The sequence below is a fragment of the Piliocolobus tephrosceles genome, chromosome 11, assembly GCF_002776525.5.
Source record: "Piliocolobus tephrosceles isolate RC106 chromosome 11, ASM277652v3, whole genome shotgun sequence".
In the NCBI taxonomy this organism is placed as follows: domain Eukaryota; kingdom Metazoa; phylum Chordata; class Mammalia; order Primates; family Cercopithecidae; genus Piliocolobus; species Piliocolobus tephrosceles.
Window position 1 is genome coordinate 113,943,938 of NC_045444.1, and position 25,221 is coordinate 113,969,158.

At 38.6% G+C, this 25,221-nt stretch overlaps 1 protein-coding gene across 4 annotated transcripts in view; it reads left to right on the top strand.

The window, feature by feature from the left end:
• The first annotated feature begins 6 nt into the window (after positions 1-6).
• Positions 7-25,221, top strand: part of AGFG1 (ArfGAP with FG repeats 1) — an 83,860-nt gene continuing 58,645 nt past the window's right edge. For all 4 annotated transcript variants that reach the window (XM_026454889.1, XM_026454892.1, XM_026454893.1 and 1 more), the window contains exons 1-2: positions 7-192; positions 18,594-18,687. In XM_026454889.1, coding sequence (XP_026310674.1) covers positions 26-192; positions 18,594-18,687 — 261 coding nt within the window. In that variant the 5' untranslated portion in view covers positions 7-25. The remainder of the gene's footprint in view (positions 193-18,593; positions 18,688-25,221) is intronic.

A 25,221-nucleotide genomic window follows, 5' to 3' on the forward strand; every position in this document is an offset into this window, starting at 1 on the left:
GGCCTCCTCCCTTGGCGCCGCGGCCATGGCGGCCAGCGCGAAGCGGAAGCAGGAGGAGAAGCACCTGAAGATGCTGCGGGACATGACCGGCCTCCCGCACAACCGAAAGTGCTTCGACTGCGACCAGCGTGGCCCCACCTACGTGAACATGACGGTCGGCTCCTTCGTGTGTACCTCCTGCTCCGGCAGCCTGTGAGTGCGGGGCGGCCGGGCTGGTGTCGGGCCCTTCCCGGGAGGTGGGGGAGCGGGCGGCGAGACCAGGACCCTGCCGGGGCCGGGGAAACGCTGGGCGGCGTGGGTGGCTGTCGGAGGCGGCCGTTGGGCGCCGGCTGGCGGGCGGGCGTGGGAGGCTGCGGGCTGGATGCGCTGGGCCGGAGCAGCCGGGCTGGAGCAGCCGGGCTGGGGATGCGTTTTCGGTTTTGCCGGGTGAGGGTTTACGTTCTGGGCTGCCTTCGTGGGTGGGACGTGGGCGGGGTTGGGGTCCAGGACGGGGCGGCCGGGGCGAGCCTCCCTAGTCTCCGCCGAGCCTGCGGCCGCCGCCCTTACTCTCCAGCTCCCCGGGGCGCCGGGCTGTGGCGGGGCTGAAGACGCTAGGAGGCCGGGGAGGTCCATGCGGGTCCTTTGTGTGCCCCGCCTCTCAGCGGCCCGGGCTCGGCGGTGCGGAGCGAGGCACCTGCTGGGCGCCTGTGCGGGGGGTCGGGGAGAAGCTGGGGTGGGAGGGAGGAGGGACGCCTGCTTCGCCGGTGCCTTGTTTCCTGGGTCGAGAGTACCTAGGTAACTGGGAGAAAGCAGGCACTTAGGAATAGTAGCAGGATGAAAGCATCTTGGTGGCAGATGTGAATCACCAGGGAAAAGTTCGAAAGGATTAATTGCGGGAGAAGGAGGCAGAGGAGCAGATTTGAAGCTGTGGGATTTTAGTTTTATGGTCCAAAGAGAGTGTTGAGGAGTTTGGGGAAAGTTTTAATGGCAATGAAGTACCGACTAGGAGCTATGTGGTTCTAAATATGATGGAGTTGTTTGTGAAACTTATCTGTATCTCGTTATCAATACCCGAGTGCCCTGGCTGTACACAGAAATGAGGAGACCTAGCAAGTCAGCATGATTTCAGAAAGACACTACCTTCCTGAGTTACTGGGATGATTTGTGTTTGTTGTTCTTTGCTTCATTAAGCTTTATTTTGATAAAGATCTTTATTGCCGTGTGATTTCATATGGAAAATGTGCAGGTGGTTTTGGAATTGATAAAATGCTTTTATATTATTATCTTGTATTGAAAGTTACTAACAACGTAGCGGTTACTAAGTATTCTTAAAACCTTTGCTTGTGAGATTAATACTGAGACAAAGCACATAATACTTTATGTGGGAAAATTGCTTTCTTAAAACTTAGAAAATACAGAACATGTCTAGTAATGTACTATTTGCTTTTTAAAGTTGGGCAAAGAGGCATTATTAGTGTTACATGAGTTACTTCTTCAGCAGACATTTTTTTGGTGCCTATTAGGTTGTGTAAAGGCCCTGGGGTGTGCTAATAAATATAGCGAAGTCTTGTTCTCTTGGTTCTTACAGTCTAGTGGGGATGCAAAGTAAGAAAAATGTCATGGGCAAGTACTATGCTGAACTTTAAAATTGTTTGATATGAAAGTCCTCTCGGTTACTTTTAGGCTGTGTAACCAGGGAAACGCTCTGAGAAGTTGCCAGTTAATGATATTCTTGAATTACTACAGAATCACAGAGCTAGGTGATATCAGGTAGGTAGCCTGGTTCATGCATTTCATTTACAGAAAAAGGAGTAAAGCTGGAAAGTTGTTACTTACGTTGGACAATATTGGTTCCAAAATGAAGCCAATAGAAAGAACAATTGTAATTGTATTTGATTTATATTACATGGTTAAGATGTATGTCCTGCTTTTACTAAACACAGGTCCTTTAATCCGTGTGAAGTATTCGGTTTGAAAAAAATCCGTATATTTACACTTCCGGATTTCTGACATTTCTGTGTAGTCCTTGTAAATACAGCAGCAAATATGTAATATCAAGGAAATATTTTCAAATTTCTTCCTAGATACCACATTTCGGAAACATTCTATGTAAAAGGATGTCTCAGCATAATGACAATTATTTATCTTAATGGAATTTAATCTGGGGCAGATAGGACTTCATTTCTCTGTTGAGTCATTCCACAAATATTTATTGCCCACTTGTCCTGTGTCATAAGTTACTTGGATCTTAACTGTTCTATGGAGCGTGCCTTGTAAGTATGTAAACATAGAGTTACAGTATATTGTAGTATTTCCTCTCCGTGAATGAGATAGCCATGAAATATGTAAATGATACAGCTTCTCTGGGAGTTGATACCTGAGCAAAGACCTTTAAGGACAAATTCTGCCTTATGTAGTTGAAAGATCAAGTACTTATGAGCTAGGTACACATAGCTTTGAATCCTGACTCCAAGTATTAGTTATGCAGTATTGAGAATGCCACTCAATCTGTTTGAGCTTGAGTTTTCTCATGTATGAAACAGTGAGGATAAGATTTCCCTTGTAGGTTTTGGATGTAGATTTGTTTTCAGTATTAAAAATAATGTATATTAAACATCTCACGTATTGCCTGATATATAGCAAGTGCCCCATAGACGAGAAGCGTCAAGGGAGAGGACGTCCTATTCCATGAGTAAGGGAACAATACTGTATATGAAAGATATTAAATAAGAAGTATCCTAATAAAAATCTGTCACTTTGGATTTTATGGTTGTAACTCAAAACCGGAATCAAATTGGTTTAAAAATATGAAGGGTTTATTGATTGATTTTAAAGTAAAACTATCCAGTGGCTTAATAATATTGCCTAGATTTTCCTCATTCAAGTATGGTTGTCCCTAGCTCCTGGGTGTACTGCCTTAATTATGTCGTTGGTCCAATACTTTCAAAAGTTCCGCATTTCCCTCTAATTGGGTTAGCTTAGATCATGCCACAACTGGACACATGTTCTACCCTGACTTCATTGTCACAAGGATCCCCAAACAGAGTTCCCAAATCTGAAATCTAGAATTCCTAGGATGTAGGGAATGAAGACTGGAGGGGCAACCATCAGATGTCTACTGCAGAACGTTGGAGGGACAAGATTTTTTTCTTTGACAAGCAATAGTGCAGGAAAATAATTTAGGACGAATAATATAACTCGGGTTTAATAATTATGTGTTTGCTGTTTAGATGACATGGTATAATTGAAAGTATGAATTTGAAGTCAGATTTTGACAGTGCTTCGTGGCTTAGGTCTAGGTATTAAACTAGGCCACTACATGCAGGTTGGCCCGGATCCACCCTCTTAGCCTCAGTTTCTTTATTTGTGATAAGAAGATAACATATAGCTCAGGGTTGTTAAGAGGATTCAATGATACACATACTTACTGTATTTACTTATTGAGCACATACTGTGTTTGAGGATAGGGCTAAGCACTGGAGTTACAAATATTGAAATAAGGCATGCTAGCTGCCATTCCTTGATTTACCTGGAAAATATGATACGTAGCAAATAGTATCCACTATCATGAATTCTAAATTTTAGGATAGTGACATACCTTCTATCGTTTATACTAATACTTTTTTGAAAAATAAATTGAACTAGCATCTTGTTAATGTTACTAGAGTTGGAGCTAATCTTTTCTGTTTCTTGTTTTCCAGATGACTGTCGTATATGCTTGAATGATGTTCATTTAGAGTATATAACTGAATTTAGATTGTGAAACTTTAAAATGAACTTCAGAGTTAGATGCAGTTAAACTATTTGTTACTGAGGCAGAATGATGAAGGCATCCTGATTGGTTTGTCACTATTTTTTATTTTTTTATTTTTATTTTATTTTATTTTATTTTATTTTTGAGACGGAGTCTCACTCTGTGGCCCAGGCTGCAGTGCACTGGCTGGATCTCAGCTCGCTGCAAGCTCCGCCTCCCAGGTTCACACCATTCTCCTGCCTCAGCCTCCCCAGTAGCTGGGACTACAGGCGCCCGCTACCTCACCCGGCTAGTTTTTTGTGTTTTTTAGTAGAGACGGGGTTTCACCGTGTTTCCAGGATGGTCTCGATCTCCTGACCTCGTGATCCGCCCGCCTCAGCCTCCCAAAGTGCTGGAATTACAGGCTTGAGCCACCGCGCCCGGCCAGTATCTTTTTTATTATCTTTCTGATTGTATTTATGGAAATCCCTAAAATTATCAATGGACACTTCAAACATTTAGAGTATAGCCAACAGTAAAATTGGCTTTTATGTTAAAGAACTTCTAGTTGATTTAAAGACTAGTTTTAGATTAAATTATTTGTTTTATAGATACTATAAATATTAGTGTAATTGATATGTAGTGTAAAAGATTGTCCTGTCCTTAAAGAGTGATCCATACATTTTTCAGTGAGGGTTTAGATAAAATAATAACATTTGAGAAAGGGGTTACTGCTCTTAATACCATCTATTTTATGTAGACAGTGCATTTAAGCTTGAAATTTCACAGGTAATAAATGTAGCTGGATAGTAACTTATATTCCATTGAGTCTGTGTACATTTTGACTCTTGAGATGAATATTACAAAAATTTTAATTTTTTTTAGATGACAGATGAAAAGAGGTATTTAATGTTTTTATACAATTAGTAGCATTAGGATGGATTGCAAATCAGATGCTCTTTTGGAGCTCTGTGTAATATTCAGGACCTTATGAGGTCACAGTGAGCAGGGATTTATATTCTTAATTCCTTTTTTACTTTTTTTGGATACTCTGATATGGCTACATTCAGTTAAGTATTTAGAGTAAGTGGCCAAAATATTTTACACTTTTTTTTTTTTTGAGATGGAGTCTGCGATCTCGGCTCACTGCAACCTCTGTCTCCCGGGTTCGAGCCATTCTCCTGCCTCAGCCTCCCGAGTAGCTGGGATTACAGGCACCCATCACCATGCCTGGCTAGTTTTTGTATTTTTAGTAGAGACAGGGTTTCACCATGTTGACCTGGCTGGTCTTGAACTCCTGACCTCAGTTGATCCTCTGCCTTGGCCTCTCAAAGTGCTGGAATTACAGGCATGAGCCACCTCGCCTGGCCTACATACTTTTTCATTTGTGAAGGACAGATTTCTTATTTTAAGCAAATATTTATTAAGTGCCAGATACTAGCCCATGTGCTGGAGATATAACAGTGAAAATATTTATTGAAAAAAATAAAAACCATCGAGTGCTAGCTGTGTGACAGACATTCTAGTAACAGTGATATGAGGAAGGTACTATTATCCCCGCTCAACTTTAAGTTGTAAAATTAGTGCACACTCTCAGTGTTTCGCTATTACAACCTGCTGGAAGTTGGGATCTGGAACTGATGCTGATTCCACCACCGAAGAATGTATGGTTACCATGGTTACCATAAATTGTTGTGAATTCTATAATTTGGGGATTTAAATGGTAGATTTTACTTCATTGTGTTTTAAATGGCAGAATAGACTTACTTTTTTTTTTTTGAGATGGAGTTTCGCTGATTGCCCAGGCTGGAGTGCAGTGGCGTGATCTCAGCTCACTGCAACCTCTGCCTCCCAGGTTCAAGCGACTCTCCTGCCTCAGCCTCCCAAGCAGCTGGGATTACAGGCGTGCACCACCATGCCCGGCTAAATTGTTTTGTATTAAAAATTTAGGGACGGGGTTTCACCAGCTGGTCTTGAACTTCTGGACCTCAGGTGATCCACCTTCCTCGACCTCCCAAAGTGCTGGGTTTACAAGCGTGAGCCACCATGCCTAGCCCAGAATAGATATTTTATGATGCATCATAAATGTTTGTTTATGGCTGTGTCATGCTTTTTATTATTTTTAAGGAACTTCTTAGCTCCAAAATGTGTGTTCTTATCTTTGAGTTTTATTGAGAAAATACTGTTGTGTATTCTGAATTCAATGGGAAAGATGGTGCCATTCCAGCAGCAATTCTTTTGAATTTGGCATGTCCATACTACCATGTGCTGTAATTCTCGTGCTTTTTTTTATATTTGAATTCCAATTAGAGCCCCTCATTCTGTGCGGTCAGGATTGCTAGTGGATAAGTTTATCAAAAAATTCAGTTAAAGCAAGCAATCAGTAAAAAAAAAAAAAAAAGAAAAGAAAAAATACATGCACACATACATATATGTGTATCTATTATATATACATATATAATATATGTTTAGCAAGCACATGTTTTTTTATTTGTTTGGGTTTTGTTGTTATTTTGAGACAGGGTCTCTGTCGGTCAGGCTGGAGTGCAGTAACATTATCATGGTTCACTGAAGCCCTGACCTCCCCGGGCTTAGGTGATCCTCTGACCTCAGCTTCCCAGGTACCTGAGACTACAGGTGTGTGCTACCATGCCCAGCTGATTTTTGTAGAGATGGGGTTTTGCCATGTTGTCCAGGCTGATCTCCAACTCCTGGCTCAAGCAGTCCTCCCACCTTAGTCTTCCAAATTGTGGGGATTATAAGCGTGAGTTATCATGCCCTGCCTCAAGCTTAGGTTTTTAAATTTTAACGTACAACTGTTAATTTCCTGGCACGTAAGACTTTGAATATGGGTCCACTGGTTAGATTCTTTGTCCACTAATATAATTTATGTCCACTTATATATAATTTATGTCCAATTATATATTATTGTCCACTAATATGCTATTTATGATTTTTAGCATTTTAATATACTTATAAAACAGTTTGAATGCTGAATTCTTCTAGATTTTTATGATTTTTCTCTCAGTCTTTTACAGTTCTTTTCTGTGGTCAAATAACAGCTTATCCTAGTGACTTGTTTTAGTCTCTAAAAATACTTAGTTTACATGGAAATAATTCTTCTCACTCCTGCCATTGTTTTACATGACATTCACTTAAACTATATACTTACCAAGTACCATACCAACTATATTACCAAGTACTATACCAGACAAATTTTGATAAGCATAAAACTCACTCACTCCTGAGAGAGGAGCAGGAGAGAGTGGCCTTCTAGCCATGAACATTCATTGTGCAGTAGGCATTAACTTTGGGTTTTTCAGAGGGAAGGAGGAACATAGATTTAACCAGCGAATTGCATAAGAAGGACTCTTCTGTATGGTGCTGTGGGGTACCTTTTATTACTGGGAAAAGTCCAGCATTCAGGGTGTGGTGACATCATTTGACCATAACCGCGTATAAAGGTATCATTGCCTTGTTAAGCCTTTTTCTGTTCCTTATTCATTCATCCATCGTTTTTGGCATGTGATTTTTAAACACTGGCTTTTAGTTTCAAAGTGGATAAAATACAATTTAGATTAAATTTATATTAAATATTATAATATTAGTGCATTGTAAATGAAAAGAATTAAGACTTTGTTTTAAAAGAACTTGGTGACCTCTGGATCTCAATTTGAAAATCATTGTCTCTTTAGAAACCTCTGTATCTGTTCCAGTAGCATTCTTTGGAAAACAGGCAGATCTCCTTATTTGATATTTTCCTTCTTTTCTATGCAGCATGCATGAGGTTCACATTTGTGAGAAACTCCTATGGAAATATTCAGGACTAGGTGTTACTACCCTCCTCATTTTTTCCCCCACTCCGTAATGTGTTTTCTAATTCAAATCAAAGTGATGATTGTCTAGGGAAATACAACTTGGATACCTTTAATGTATGTAAAAAACAGTTTTAAATCATTTATAACTTTGAGTACTTAGATTAATAGCATGTTCCTTGTGACATCTTTTACAACCTTACACATGAGAACCATTGCTAAAGACACCTGATTGAACATTAGAATGAAATTCATGAACTATACAGTGGGGACAGGAAACTTATTTGAATTATCTGAAATGCAGAGAATTAATTTTTGTTTGAGTTAGAACATACCTTGCTCAAAGACTTCTGACTAAGATAGCAATCTTTTTGGTTGACACCGTACATGTTTTGTAGAGGTCATAATTATACCTTGCTTTTATTCTGGTTGCTTATTTTAAGAGGAACATAAACAAACTGGAGCATGCTCCAAGGAATCTGATCAAGATGGTGAGGAAGTGTGAAACTATGTATTAGAGGAACATTTGCAGGAACCAAAAATGCTACTAGCTTAAAGAAGAAAATATTAGGAGCTGTACACATGATCACTGTCATTGGGTAATTTAAGGCGTTGGGAGAGGTAATAGATTTGTTTTTATGACTCTAGGGGGAGATGCAACACCAGCGTTTGTACGTTATGGAGAAACAGTATATGTTTAGAAAATGAAAGAGGAATTTTCCTTGTAATTGTCAGATTCCAAAAATTCTTGTCTTTCCGTATTTCTTATTTTATTTTATTTTATTTTTGAGACGGAGACTCACTCCATCTCCCAGGCTGGAGTGCAGTGGCGCCATCTCAGCTCACTGCAACCTTCATCTCTCAGGTTCAAGTGATTCTCCTGCCTCAGCCTCCCTGGTAGCTGGGATTACAGGCATGAGCTGTAATGAACTTCCTTCATTATGATCAGACGCATCAGCTACCTTTTTTTTTTATTTTTATTTTTTCACCGTTTCTGGGTACTTTTGTAATCTTCTGCTCTGGAAATGCTGCTGTCTAGGCCTGCTGTGCGCCCCTCATACCGGAACTTTTCTTCTGTCTTCATTCTGGAAATTCCTTTCACCTGTAACCTATGTTAAATGCTCTCTTTCCAGGACCCCCACATTTCCATTAGCCTCCTGATGAAAGGTGAATGAGAGGTCATTTTTGAAAGGCACAAAGCTGAAAATGTTTTATTCTGCCCTCATTTTAAAAATTAGTTTCTCTACATTCACAAAGGTGAAAATACTTTACCCTTGAAACTTTTAATATATTGCTTAGTTGTCTTCAAACCTTCGGTGTTACTGTTGAGAAGTCTGATGCTGTTCTTATTACTGAGTCTTTCTGACCCACTTTTTTTCTTCCCTCTTTGGGAGATAAGAGATCTTCTTTTCTTCCTGCTGTTCAGAACCTCATATTGAAGTATTTTGGTGTAGGTCTTTTGTGCAGTGTTTTAGGCTTTTTGTTTTTTTTTTTTTTTTTGACTCTGTTTGGAAACTCATGCTTTTTATAGTTGAGACATATTTTCTCCAGTCTTCTTTTTTGGGGAGTATAAAAGCCTGTGATGCCACTGTTCTGGGAGCCAAGTTGAGGGAGGTGACTGTTATTCTGTATGTACGATCTTAGATAGTCCTCCAGCTTTTAACATGGTGCCTAACAAGAATCTTCAGCAGTGTCTGAGTTTGAAGTCTCTGTGGTATAACATCTTTAATTTAAAACTTCCCTTCAGACTTCTGCCTAGGGCTGGTGGGAGTATGCTTTTGGCTGTTGAGGAGCTGGAGAGTCTAATGATTTCTGACCCTACTTTAAGGTTCACCTGTATCCAGTTCCTTCAGTAAATCTTCATAGGTCCTGTGGCTATGAAGTTTCCAGTTGGCTTCTCCCACCTTTGCAGAAGCTTTTGTTTTGGCTTTCTCCATAAAGTCAGTTACTGCTGGTATTTTGTTTTTAAATCTTCCAAATTTTGTTGTTTAGAGAGCTGTCATGTGCTCTTGGGCTCCTCTCTCGTTCTCTGACCCTCTGTCTAATTATTTTAATTTTTGTGGGCACATAGTAGGTGTATGTATGAGGTACAGAAGATGTTTTGATGTAGGCATTCAGTGTGAGATAAACACATCATGGTAACCCTCTGTCTTCTTGCGGGTTAATACCTTCTTATTCCTTTACTTTCATTTCATTGGGGGTTTGGGGATGTGAAGACATTGAGATTTTGTCCGCTACTCTTAACTAGAATGCCTTAATTATGTTTAAATCATAACTTGAGTATTATTTTTTAGATGCTTCCTCTAAGTGTTACAAGGACCTTATGGTGTAGTATTTGTGGCTTTCCCAGAAACTCGGAATAACAATTAGGATTTATATCACACTTATTATTGTATGGAAAGCTAAATATATTCAGTTTTTTAATATTGGACTCTGGATAGATGAATATTTTGGACTAGCCAACCTATACGATGTCTTGGCATCAATAGTTTGTAGATTTGATAACCTGCTAAAGGCACCTTCCATCTGTTCTAGATTTTAAATGTATAATTTTATACTATGAAACATATATTTTTAGTAAATAACTAGGATGGGCTAGATCTAAATGTCAACTTTATTACTTTCTGCCAATATTATTAGCAACTACATGAACTTCCACAGGTTATTAAAAATATTTTAACCAGCTTCTCCCCCAGCAGGATAAAAACAATGAATAAAACTAACTAAATAAGCTTTCCTACTTACTCATCCAGCACAGATTGTTATTTGAATTGAACAAATGGCTATTTGCAAGATGGTTTGAGGCCTAGTTAAGTGCACCGTACTGATGGACATATGGAATGAGTCACACCATCTGGTTACAGTCGTACCTGGGTGGTGGTCATTAAAACTAAATCTCCTGGGGATCTGCAAATGGCTTAATTATACTACAAAGATGTATTGGGCTGCTCCAGTGGGCTACTTTGAACTTCTTGAAACCAATTAACTTGGAAACATGTTTTCAAGATATGAAAACTGCAGTTATTAAGTCTTTTTTTTTTTTTGCACAAAACTGAAGACTTAAAATGTGTATTTGAGGATCTGGAATGGGTGATACTTAGTATTGGCCCTATAAAAGTAATGTGGTTTACTTACCCAACACTTTCATCCAATAGTTATGACTAATATCATTACAGAAAGGTGTTTTATAAACATTGAATTCACCCTGCAGCTAGAAGAACTTTGGCAAAGAAGGGAGGTAACACCAGGTTCCAGGAATACATCTTAAAAATACTTGTTTTGATTCACTACAGGATTTTATTCACTTAAATGATCAAATTTGGTAGGTGAAGATAGTCTGCTAATGATATATTTATTTTAGTCTAAAAATTGTGGTTACCATAGATAGTAACATGAAATCAGGACTACAGTTTTTTTATTTTTTAACATATATTATCATTTTTTGATGCACAGTTCCGTAAATCTTAACATATGTATAGATTCATATAGCCACCACTAAAATTAGAACATGCAAGTTTTCCATCACCCCAAAAAACTTTCAGCCCTTGTTTTTACTGTACTCCTGGCGATTACTGATCTGTTCTCCAACACTGCAGGTTTGTCTTTCCAAGAATGTTGTGTAAATGGACTCATAACTTTTCTAGATTGCCTTTTTTCACTCAGCATAGTATCTTTAAGATTAATCCAAGTTTGTTGTTGTTTATCTTAATAGTTTGTTCCTCCTTGTTGCTAAGTAGTATTCCATTGCTTGTTTGTTTTTCCATTCTTCATTTGAGGAGTTTCTAGTTTTTGATAAATGGAAATGCTGTAAATGTTTATGCACAGGTTTTTGGGTGAACATAAGTTTTCATTTCACTTGGGTAAATATCTAGGGCTAGGTTGTATGGCACATGCATGTTTAATTTTATTAAAAATTGACAGTTTTTTTGGCGTTGTTTTGATTTTACCTTTTACTTGTGGAATTCCATTTTCTTTTATGGTCACAATTGAAATTGTACTATTGATATTAATATTCCAGAGTTAATCAGTATTTTAGTCTTCTATTAATACAAGGTCTTTAAAAATACAAAGTAGTTTCATTTAAGTGGGTTTTTTTGTTTTTTGAGATGGAGTTTTACTCTGTGGCCCAGGCACAGTGGCATGATCTCGGCATACTGCAACCTTCACCTCCCAGGTTCAAGTGATTCTCCTGCCTCAGACTCCTGAGTAGCTGGAATTGAGGATTGCCACCACACCAGCTAATTTTTGTATTTTTAGTAGAGATGGGGTTTTAACCTTGTTGGCCAGGCTGTCGCGAACTCCTGACCACAGGTGATCCACCTGCCTGCTGGGATTACAGGCGTGAGCCACCGTGCCTGGCTCATTTAAGTGTTATTGTTGGTAAACATATTATTTGTCCCTTTTTTCCTTCTGTAAATTGGATGTTACTGTAATAAGATATTTGTTTAGATTTGCCAGTTACAGTTTTCTTTGCTTACCCTTTTGCATCTCTAGACTTTCTTGGGTCATTTTTCTTCTTAAAGTATATACAGTATAAACTTCTTTAATGAAGATCTCTTAGTTTTGTTTTGTTTTTGAGATGGAGTCTCACTCTGTTAGCCGGGCTGGAGTGCAGTGGCATGATCTTGGCTCACTGTAACTTCTGTCTCCTGGATTCAAGTGATCTTCCTGCCTCAGCCTCCCCAGTAGCTGGGATTGTAAGTGTGCACCACCATGCCCAGTTAATTTTTGTATTTTTTCGTCGTCGTTGTTAATTGAGATGGGGTTTCACCATGTTGGCCAGGCTGGTCTTGAACTCCTGAACTCAAGTGATCTGCCCACCTCGGCCTCCTGAAGTGCTGGGATTACACACATAAGCCACCGTGCCTGGCCTAGTGGTTTTTTGTTTGTTTGTTTGTTTGTTTGTTTTTATCTGAAGATATTGTTATTTTGATCTTATACTTCAAATACAGCTTTGCTGGATTCACAAGTTATTTTTTCTTACCACTTGAAGATAATATTCCATGGTCTTCTCCTTTCCATTGAGAAGTCTACTGCTAGCCAAATTTTGTTCCCTATATTTTCTTTCTTTCTTTTTTTTTTTTTGAGATGGAGTCTTGCTCTGTCGCCCAGGCTAGAGTGCAATGGCGTGATCTTGGCTCACTGCAACCTCCGCCTGCCAGGTTCAAGTGATTCTCCTGCCTCAGCCTCCTGAGTAGCTAGGATTACAGGTACCTGTAATCAGGTATCACGCCCAGCTAAAATTTTTTTTTTTTTTCCAGTAGAGGTGGGGTTTCACTAGGTTGGCCAGGCTGATCTGGAACTCCTGACCGGGTGATCTGCCTGCCTTGGCCTCCCAGAGTACTGGGATTTGAGCCATCGCACCCAGCCCGAATTGTTTTCAAATTGGATTTTATTTATCTGTATTTTGATGGGCTTTTTATATCTGTAGATGCATGACTTTTATTGGATCTGAAAAATCTCAGTCATTATCACTTCAGTGTAACCTTCCAGTTCATTAATTGTCTCTTTAGGTATGTCTAGTCTGCTTTCTTATTTGGTGAATTTTTAATTTCCACATTTATAGTTTTTCATTTCTGAGCATTCTGATTTTTAAATTTGCCTCATTCTGATAATTACATATTTCCTGTTCATTTTTACTCCATCTTTCATTTATTTTAATGTTCCCTATATACTATATTTCGCAACTGGTAATTCTGATAACTAAAGTCTTGGAGGGAGGTGCTGTTAATCTTTTGCATTTACTGACTCAAGCTCATTGGTTTGTTTCATTTTTGTGTGATAATTTTTATTGCAGCCTCATATTGTATTGAACTTAATATTTGGAAATCTTGATAGCTTAAATTGAAAATGCATTCCTTTAGAGAGAATTTGCATGTTCATGGGATCCTAGGATCCTGTGTAACCTGAAGGTATTTTATTTTCCATCCAGGGTCTTAGGTTTAACTTCACAGAGATATCTGAGGTTGAGCTCTCTGATCTCGCCTTGGCTATTGTTAGCACTTGCCTTCTGAGCAACATTGCATCTTGTGCATAATGTGGGGCACATTTCTGGTTTCAGCTTAATTTTTAATTTTGTGTCTTTCTTTTCTGTGGGGTGGGGGATCCTTAGATATTTCCCTTTCTAAAAAGTTCAATAGTATGTTAATAGTCGTAGGGTTTTTGGGGGGTAATTTATGGACTATCATATTGTAGTAGAGGAGGCTTTTCATTTTGCTGTACTGTTGGAAGTAGAAATTAATGAGATTAAATATGTAACGTGCCAGTCTAGATACTGTATATAGATTAATTTCCTACTGCCTTATTAAGTTACATTTTGCCGACCAGTTCATATAAGAGTGCTTTATATGGTATAGTTTATTCTTGGTTATTTGTTGTGGACACTTTCCTTAGTCTGTTTTCTAATTTAAATTTTAATATATTTTCTATATGAATTTTAAACATGTATGTTTACTTTGTTGTTTATTGTTTCAGAGAGAGAAATATTTATTTTGTTTTCTGTTACTCTGAAAAGAAAGTTATGCAAGATGATTGAACCTTGGTAGAGTTTATATCTTAATAGAGAGCCAAAGAAATTCCATTAATTTCTTTTGCTTGGTAATTTACGTATTTATTTAGAGCAGTGGTTCTCAACTGAAGGGGTTTTACCCTGTGGGGGATATTTGGCAATGTCTGGAAACAGTTTTGATTGTCAGTATCTGATGAAGGGTGCTACTGACATTTAGTGAGTAGAGCTAGGAATGCAGATGCTGCTCAACATCCTACAATGCATAGGACACCCCTCCACAATAAAGAGTTATCCAACCCAAAATGTCAATAATGCCAAAGTTAAGAAGCCTTGATTTAGAGAAATGAAGATAAGGTGTTGATGTTGGTGGGTATCATAGGATTTGCGAGGAAAGGTTTTCCAGGTTTTAGAACAATTGAAAGAAAGTCTTAGATTGGAAAACCGTTCCCTCCTTCTCTTAATTGCTTTTTCTAATTCTTCAGCATAGACATTCACATTCATAAAGCCAAGACTAAAAATCTAAATTTTTTGAATACTACTACTAGTCAATTGGACTTTCCATTATTTCTCACCTCCTTTTTCCTACTGCAGAATAAGTAATATTTATTATAGAAAATTTGGAGAGAATAGAAAATTATGAATAGAGAAAAATTGATTCGATCTCATCACATATACAAGAACTGTTAACATTTTGGAGTATTTGGGTTGTCTATTTTTTTTTTGCTGATTTAAAAAGATTAGTTCTGAGAATACTATATAATTTTTATCTTAAAAAGTTAAAGCACAATTGTAAGTGCATAAGGTCATACTTTTTAAAATTGTCACTTATTTAACCATTTCCTTTTTGGTGTGAAATGTTTCTGATGTTTTCCTATTATGAATAATGTTTGGTGAACATCTTGTACATAGGTGGTCAGCTGTATATCCAATTCTTTTTTTAGAATTGATTCCCAAAAGTGGCATAGCTGGGTCAAATGGGAATAATGAGGTTCTTAATAAAAATTGGTGAGTTTATCCCACTATCGGTGTTTGAGACTACTCATTTTTTGGCGTAGGGGTGGGTAGGGTGGGGTGTGGGTGGTGTGGGGGCGAGACTACTCATTTTTGTTGCAGCTCATCACTCCGAGATTAAGACATTGATGGAATCAGTCTTCAGCTTTTTCTCAGACTCTTATATAAACATATAAAATCCATGTACAAAGCTTTTGAAGGCTAAAAAATGAAAAATCTGTGTACAGCCTTGCATTGAGAATATAGTTAATATCCCTGAATAAATGGAATATAAAAGAGCAATTAGAGAAAGCAACATGAACGCACAAAATTTCCTCTTGGTTACTGAATTTATGTAATAAGTGTAGCCTTGTAAAATTGTCTGCCATTTTGTAAATTGAATACTCTTGTGAGTGTACTGAGAAAGTTCATTTGAGTAAATCCTGTAACGGGTAACATCCTGTAACAGATTTCACTTGGAAAAAATGTCCTTTCCTCATTTGGTTGTGAGTACATTCTGGTTGTACTTGTTTCATAAGTTTAAGATTTTGTTCACTTATTTAGTTAATATGAATACCTTCTTTGCGCATTAGTAGACCTTGTGATATGGTGGGGCCTGGGATATATTTACACACTGTACTGCATTTGTGAGATTACATATGTGTGATGTAACTTAAAGATTTAGGGTTAGCTTTATGAATTGTTGTTTCCTCATTGAACAATTTGAGAAGTATACAGGTATAGCTGTTTGCTCCAAAATTTCCAAAACATACATCCTTTTAATAGTGTTTGATATTTCATCATCAGAAAGTTACTCCTTTGCCTTTTCCATTTTTAAAAAGGAGATATTGCCAGTAGGTAGAAAGGTAAAGGCTTGTCTGAAACAACGAGGAGATATTACAGAATAAGGAGAGACAAAGTTGCAAGGTAAGGAGGGAGTAAGAGGCATTTGAGAGAACAATAATATGTTAATTCCATTTTAAATTGTTTTGGGGCAAGGTAGAATGTAAGTATTATATCATAAATGATTAAATCTCCCTGAAAGGGGTGAATTAAGTGTTGTTCTCATGGAGGATGAGTTGGAATCAAAGTGTTGTGCCCTAAGTAATAATGACTTTTCTAAATTTTCACTTTTGGAAATTAATTAATTAATTAATTAATTTGTTTGTTTGTTTGAGATGGAGTCTCGCTATGTTGCCCAGGCTGGAGTGCAGTGGTGCAGTCTCGGCTCACTGCAACCTCTACCTCCCGGGTTCAGGCGATTCTCCTGCCTCAGCCTCGGGAGTAGCTGGGACTACAGGTGTGTGACACCACACCCAGATAATTTTTGTAGTTTTTAGTAGAGACAGGGTTTCATCATGTTGGCCAGGCTGGTCTCGAACTCTTGACCTCGAGTGATCCTCCCACCTTGGCCTCCCAAAGTACTGGGATTACAGGCATGAGCCACCACTCCTGGCCACTTTTAGAAATTTGGAACTAGTCTTTAGAGCCTTATTTTGTGATTGCAAGCTGTAAAGGTACTTGCAAGTTACTACTGAGGTTGTTTCTTCAGAGTCAAGTTTGAGAGTTTTTTTTTTTTTTTGAGACAGGTTCTCAGTCTGCTGCCCAGGATGGAATGCAGTGGTGCGATCTCGGCTCACTGCAACCTCCGCCTCCCGGGTTCAAGCGATTCTCCTGCCTCAGCCTCCTGTGTAGTTGGCAAGTGCCACCACGCCGCCTAATTTTTGTGTTTTTAGTAGAGATGGAGTTTCACCATGTTGGTCAGGCTGGTCTCGAACTTCTGACCTCAAGTGATATGCCCATCTTGGCCTCCCAAAGTGCTGAGATTACAGGTGTGAGCCAGCGCGCCTGGCCAAGTTTGAGAGTTTACCAGAATAAAATTTCAGTTACTTAGTTCTTCTTGTTCAGTCTTTATTTCCCTATTTTATGACAACAGAAGGAAAAAATTAGTATAAAATTTAAACAAAGCAAAACAAAACAACAGCCAAACCCAAGTTAACTTTTCCTTACCTTGAAATTCGAAACAAATGAAGTGTAACTTGTCTTCATTCAGATCATGATCTGAAAGATGACATTTATCTGTGATAAGAGGGAGAAAAAGAAGCAGTCAGTTGAGCTTTTCCTTTGTGTTTTAACAAAAATACTGTTTTTATTAGTTTTTAAATTTTATTATTAGTTTTTGAGACAGAATCTTGCTCTGTCATGCAGGCTGGAGTGCAGTGGTGCGATCTTGGCTCACTGCAACCTCTGCCTTCTGGGTTCAAGCAATTTTCATGTCTCAGCCTCCCGAGTAGCTGAGATTACAGGTGCATGCCACCACTCCCTGCTTATTTTTGTATTTTTAATAGAGACAGGGTTTTGCCATGCTGGCCAGGCTGGTCTTGAACTCCTGACCTCAAGTGAGCTCCTCATCTCAGCCTCCCAAAGTGCTGGGGTTACAGACGTGAGCCACAGCACCCGGCCCCAAAATACGGTGAATTTTTAGAATGTTACACACTATATTTAATTATTCAAAATGTTCTCAAATATTTTTTAAACACTTTTGGTACATTTATTATTTTACGTCATTGTTAAATATCCTATTTAATTAGTGTGAATGATTACAAATTGACAAATTCTTTAAAAATATTACTACAGTAATTGCTGTAGAACCGAGCATTCAAATGAGACATTTGTCAGAGAGCATGACCCTAAAGTAGTTTTATGGAACTTTGCATAGGTTACTTGTTACTTTGCATAGATTATTTGGCCATTATTCTTGTGGGTGGACCTGCCTACAAGATAGTTGGACAATATGTAAATAATTATTAAATCTGTTCCACTCAGTTTTTCATGTGCGTGTTCAAACATCAAGATAAAGTCCTTTTAAGGCCATCCATACAGAAAAGGCTTCAGGGTTGTAAAGGACCTTAAAAATTGTTTAATCATGCATCCAGCAATTTTTTGAATCTCTTCCGTGTGTCCTTGCGGTTTCCTCGTGTACACTCACTGCCTTCTGAGGTGACTGAAAATGTTTTTTATTATAAATTCTTACTTGAATTGATGGCAAGATAGGACTTTACTAATTGGCTTATTACAATTCATGACATTACTTTTAATATAGTTTTCTAAATTAGTCTTAAACTTATTTAAAGGTAACAACTGTTTGATAAAGATATTTGTATGGCTCCGGTCTTGTATCATTGTTTGTTTCTTAGGAAATGTGAAATATTTAAAGAATTAAAATTCTTTACCATAGAGCTCTTCACATGTGTAGCCCTTTTCATCAGAAACACACTAAAGCACTATTTGCATTTCCTAGAAACTCATGTGTCACAGTTACTTTGTGTTTTTAACTAGGTAGTTACTTGAATTTATTGTTAGGTCTGTTATTTAATGAGTCTAACCAAACTTGAACATCTGTTATGAAGTTTAATAGTTTAAAATAATTTAAAAATACTTTGAGTTTATGGAATGAAAACACTGTTTCAAGTTTATATGTTGGTTAAAAATGTTTTGAATCACTAGATGTGTCATTTTAAAAATGTGGTATGTACTAGTAAATTTTGTGAAATATTTTATCTTTCAGACGAGGATTAAATCCACCACACAGGGTGAAATCTATCTCCATGACAACGTTCACACAACAGGAGATTGAATTCTTACAAAAACATGGAAATGAAGTAAGTGGGTTGTTTTTTTTTTTTGCAATTTTCAACTTTTTTGTTGGCAGTCATTTTAATAAGATTTAATAAGTTATTTAAAATGTTGAATTTCGCAGTCTAAAAAAGTTATTTTTGGATTTTATATTTAGATATTTTAAAATGTACTCAATTAATAATGTATTTGGAATTGTTTACTACATAAACACTTTACTGTAAATCTGAGGTTGACATGTGTGTATTTAAAAGTCATCAGTCTTCAATATAAAAGGTGTTTCGGAGGACACCCATTATTACAGTTACTGTTAGTCTTTGCTTTAAAAGTCGAAAAAGAGGAAGAGAGTTCATTTTGTGATGTTATGTTAAACTTGTTAGGGGTTGAAGTCCTCTATTTTTCCTAAATTTTTAACTTTGGATGTGTATGTGATGTGTAATGTTTAGCAAGTGTTCAGTAGGGAGGAGGTTAGTAGTTCTCAGTGGCAGCCTAATGTCCTCGGGAGTCAGATGGTATATTTGGATGGAAGCTTTTTTTCTTCTTGCCTTTAATAGGTTTCCAGTAATTCCATTCTGTTTGCTTGTTTGCTTTTAGCTCTGTGTTTTGCTATTAGTAAAAGGTTTTAAATTTTTCTAATATTTTTAAAATTAATAAAATTAAAGAGAGTGGACATTTTTTTATAATCCTGGGGTAAGGATGAACCAGTTAACCCAAGTTGATTAATAATAGCTATTATTATTTGACAGAAAAGTCTCATTTTCTAGAAAGAATAAGTAGTACTTTAGTGGTACTCTTCTGGTTGCATCTTTGATATCCTTAATAAACATAACATAAGTTAAATATTAATATTTTATTAGTTTTAATCTTCTCTTTGACCCTTAGAAAATATATGCAAGCATTTTGCACTCTGCCTTCCTAATATTTTGAAAGTAATATCTTAAAATTGTTTGCCTGCTTGTGATGTCCATGTGCTTTTGGTTCTAAAATAGTGAGGAAATATAAATTCACAGCTATGAAATATTTTTAAATACATGATTTAAAGAAGAGAGCACAGTTTGAAGTCTCCAAATTTTGCCAATGACAAATTATTTTGAATATTCAGATTCCAGATTAATGTGACTATATTATAAGAACATGTAAAGTTGGATGAAAGGGTAGGAGGCTTTTAATGACAGTAAGCATAGAATAATATATATGGGCCGGGTGCGGTGGCTCAAGTCTGTAATCTCAGCACTTTGGGAGGCCGAGACGGGCGGATCACGAGGTCAGGAGATCGAGACCATCCTGGCTAACATGGTGAAACCCCGTCTCTACTAAAAAATACAAAAAACAAAACAAAACAAAAAAACTAATCGGGTGAGGTGGCGGGCGCCTGTAGTCTCAGCTACTCGGGAGGCTGAGGCAGGAGAATGGCGTAAACCCGGGAGGCGGAGCTTGCAGCGAGCTGAGATCCAGCCACTGCACTCCAGCCTGGGCAACAGAGTGAGACTCCATCTCAAAAAAAAAAAAAAAAGAATAATATATATGTTGATTAAAATACAATTTGAACTATTTGTGTAAAGTTTACAAGTGGGATTAACAGTGCACACTTGAAGTTACTTTCTTAGGATGTTGGCTTCGTGTGCAAAATTTTGGAAATTAGAATGGAATCAGAAATAAATATTATTCTATCTTTAGATTAAAAATATGACAGTAGGTAAGATCAGAGTAACAAAACTGTGATAACAGCAGTCCATTTAACAACATGTGAGATACAATTAGGTGGAGACTGGTCCAAAAAAATACCAAGATTGAAGGCGTATGTATTTTTTTAAACGTGGTGGGAACATTGATCTACTCTCTTAACAAATTTTTAGGTGTGCAATATTGTATGGTTAATTACAGACATAGTATTGTATAGCAGATCCCTAGAAATTAATCATTTAACTTTATACCAGTTGAATTACAGCTCCTCATTTTATCTTCTGCCCCTGGTGCCCGTGATTGTACTCTCTGCTTCTCTGGGTTTGACTATTTTCGATACCTCATATAAATTGAATTATACAAGATTTGTTCTTCTGTGATTGGCATATTTCACTTCGTGTAATATCCTCAAGATTCATCCTTATTGTCATGTATGGCAGGATTTCTGAAGGAATATTTTTTTAACACTGTAGCATTAAGGTAAATTTAGAGTATATAAAAATTAGTTGATTTTGAGGAACTCACTGTATCAAAAAGTAGAAGCAAAATGTAAATGTTAGAAGTGACTGAAATGTATTCATGAATCTTAAGACCTACAAAAAGGTATGCAAGTTGGTAGACCACTCAAAGTACTTACCCACGACAATCACTGTCACTATGCTGGGTATTATGGATGTGGTTATAGGTGTGTTACACTGGCTTAGTGGACAAAGGGCTCACAGTTGGTGCAACAGATACATAACAGATAATTGCAACATGGTGTTAGATAAATAATGATAAGAATAACTCAACTCTCATGTTATCTGTAAACTTCAAGGGCTTTAAAATATATATAGCAACAGTGCTATTTTTGTCCCTATGACAGTTAACAATGATCTAGTCATCTGGTCAGTGTTTAAGTTTTCTGTTGTTCATAAGTATCCTACTTTTCTTTTTTTTCTTAATGGTCTTTTTGAATGAGGATCCAGGCAAGATCCACACATTGAGTGGTTAAAATGGGCTTTAAAACTTTGTACTGCTTGTAAAGGATTGGAGGCTTGGCTGGGCACCATGCCTCATGCTTGTAATCCCAGCACTTTGGGAGGCTGAGGCAGGTGGATCACTTGAAGCCAGGAGTTTGAGACTAGCTTGGGCAATGTGACAAAACCCCATCTCTACTAAAAATGCAAAAATTTGCTGGGTGTGGTGGTGTGTGCCTGTAATCCCAGCTACTCTGGAGGCCGAGGCACAAGAATCGCTTGAACCCAGCAGGCAGAGGTTGCAGTCTGCCAAGATGGCACCACTGTACTCCAGCCTGGGTGACAGAGTGAGACTCTGTCTTAAAAAAAAAAAGAAGGATTGGAGGCTAAATGGTTCACAGTGACATCTGCAAAGATTGGACTGTAACGGGTGTGTATTAGTGGTATGTGGCATAGATTCACCCTGAGGTTTGTGTTAAGACAGTGGGGGCCTCAGGCCAGGTAGTTATTCTGGGGCTGGATAATCCGTACCTGGGGCCCCTGCCAGCTTGAAGTCCCTGGGAAACATAGCAGCTCAGGTGACTTCCAGTACCTTGTGGGACACTCACGCAGCACGAGTGCTACCTGGTACACATCTGAGTTGTAGTCCTTTTCCTGTGTCTTTTCCATTACTCTGACATCAGCTACTACTCAGTCTCCTTAACATTGATACTGGGTTCTTACTGCAGGAAAAGAAGCCTGTTTGTTTGTCAGGACAGCAACTGACATTCATTTTGGCAACAGAGTATGCCATCTGATTATGGGGTATGTTATGAACTGGTAAGAAGAAAATAAACAGGCCCTCCAGCCTCATAGGTTTTTGAGGAATTGGTAATGATGTTTAAGGTTTGGGTAGTAGTAGCCAAAGGCCATGCCTGCAATAACTTCTTGTCGATTTGGGTGATATTTTTTGGTCAGTCTCCTACTGGACCACGTTTCCCACCACTTCCCCAAGGACAGTCTCATACTGGCCTGTGATCCTAGGTTCTTTCCAAGGATGGAGTGGCTATGAGCAGTTATCTTTTGATAGAACGTGTCCTGCTTTGTGCCATCTAACGGCAGCATAGTGTCGTAGGTCTTACGGCAGGTGAGCTGCTCTGCCTGCAGGGAGCCTGGTTTGGCTATCTGCTACATTGTCTCTCAGAACCTGCTCTCCTAGATAGCTACAGCAAGACTCTGGACATGGACAGAGAATGCTCAGAGCCATAGCACAATGGCCAGATCTACCTGTTTTCCTCCCCTCCTCCAATGTTATTGTGAAAAATTCCAAATACGTATAAAAGTTGAAAAATTATACAGGTAAAATAAACATTGTGCTGTATTTGCCTCAGCAGATATCTGTACTCATTCATCAGTCCATCTTATATTTCAAAGTAAGTTCAAAACATTAGTTCACATCACTTCTATTAACTGCAGTATATCTTTTTATTTTTAAATTAAATTAAAAAAAATTTTTTTTTGAGACAGAGTTTCGCTCTTGTTGCCCAGACTGGAGTGCAGTGGCATGATCGTGGCTCACTGCAACCACCGCCTCTCAGGTTCACGTGATTCTCTTGCCTCCTGAGTAGCTGGGATTACAGGTGATTGCCACCATGCCCAGTTAATTTTTTGTATTTTTAGTAGAGACGGGGTTTCATCATATTGGCCAGGCTGATCTTGAACTCCTGACCTCAGGTGATCCGCCTGCTTCAGCCTTCCAAAGTGCTGGGATTACAGGCGTGAGCCACCGCGCCTGGCCTAATTTTTATTTTGAGGCGGCGTCCTGCTCTTGTCGCTCAGGCTAGAGTGGTGTGATCTTGGCTCACTGCAACTTCCACCTCCTGGGTTCAAGAGATTGTCCTGCTTCAGTCTCTGGAGGATTTGGTGCTACAGGTGCCCACCACCTCGCTGGGCTAGTTTTTGTATCTTTAGTAGAGATGGGGTTTTGCCATGTTGATCAGGATGGTCTTGAACTCCTGACCTCAGGTGATCCATCCACCTTGGCTTCCTAAAGTGTTGGGATTATAGGCGTGAGCGATTGCGCCTAGCCCGGTATATCTATCATTAATTAGAATTCAGTATTCATTCAATTTTTTAGGTATAATTTATATACAGTGGAGCTTAAGAATCTTAAGTGTACTTTTGGATGAGTTTTGATCATTGCTTCCAATTTGGTAACCTAAAGACCTGTACAAATATAGCACATAAGCATCATTACAGACAGTCACTGGACGCTTCTTCCTATTCAGTCCTTCCCTGAATTTTTTGAGACAGAGTCTCAACTTCTGTCCCTCCCAGGCTGAAGTGCAGTGGCTGGGTCACAGCCTACTGCAGCCTTGACTTCCCGGGCTCAGGTGATTCTCCCACCTCAGCCTCCCAAGCAGCTGGGACCACAGGCATATGCCTCCATGCCTGGCTCATTTTTTGTTTCTTTTTTTTTTTTTTAGTGGAGACGGAGCCTACTCCTGAGGCACTGTTTTGTTTTTTTTTAATTCACATTCATATAAAGTAAGTTAAAGTGTGATTTTAAAAATAACCCTTCTTCCTTTTTTTTTTTTTTTTTGTGATAGGGTCTTATTCTGTTGTCCAGGCTGGAGTGCAGTGGTGCGATTACAGCTCACTGCAACCTTGACCTCCTGTGCTTAAGCAGTCCTCCCACTTTAGCCCTCGAGCAGCTGGGACTACAGGTGCGTGCCACCATACCTGGCTAATACTGTTTATATTTTTGTAGAGACGAGATCTTACTGTGTTGCCCAAGTTGGTCTCAAGCTCCTGACTAAAGCGATCTACCTGTCTCAGCCTCCCAAAGTGCTAGGATTACAGGCCTAGACTGGAGTACAGTGGTGCAATCTCAGCTCACTGCAACTTCCACCTCCTGGGTTCAGTTGGTTCTTGTGCTCCAGCCTCCCGAATAGCTGGAACCACAAGCGCACACCACCACTCCCAGCCAATTTTTTGTATTTTAGTAGAGATGAGATTTTGCCATGTAGGCCAGGCTGGTCTGGACCTCCTGACCTCAGGTGATTCACCTGCCTCGGCCTCCCAACGTGCTGGGATTACAGGCATGAACCACCATGCCTGGCCCTCATTTATTTTCTTATTGATATCTTTGGCAAGTAGGAGTTTTGTCATTTTGATGTAATACAATTTATCAGTTTTTTGTTTTATAGAGAATGATTTCTCTTCCCTGTGTTAAAAAATCTGCTTCCTCTTAAATTATGAGGATAATCTGATTTATTTTAGAAGCTTTACATTTACATCTGTGATCCATCTCAAATTAATTTTAGTGGATGGTGTGATAGGGATTGAGGTTCGTATTTTTACATGAATATATACACTTCTAGCTCTATTGTTGAAAACACTTTTCTTTCCTCAGTGTTGCTTTGGAGTCTTTGTCAAAAATGAAATGACCAGGCTGGGCATGGTGGTTCACGACTGTAATCCTGGCACTTTGGGTGGCAGAGTTGGGCAGATGGCTTGAGCCCAGCAGTTCAAGACCAACCTGGGCAACATGGTGAGACCCTGCCTCTACAAAAAATACAAAAATTAGCCTGGCATGGTGGTGTGCATCTGTATTCCCAGTTAGTTGGGAGGCCAAGGTGGGAGGATCACCTGAGCTTGGGGAGGTTTTAGGCTGCAGTGAGCTGTGATTGCACCACTGCACTCCAGCCTGGACGTCAGAATGAGATGTTGTTTCTCAATTAAAAAAAAAAAAAAAAGACCACGTAATTATGGGTTATATGTTCTCTATTTAGTGTCATTTATTTATTTATTAACCCTTATGCCATACAACACTGTCTTTTGGTTACTCTGCCTTTCTAGTAAGTCTTGAAGTCAGGTAGTACAAATCCTTCAGTTTTCTGTTTTAAAGATTGCATTAGATATTCTGGGTCAGGGGTT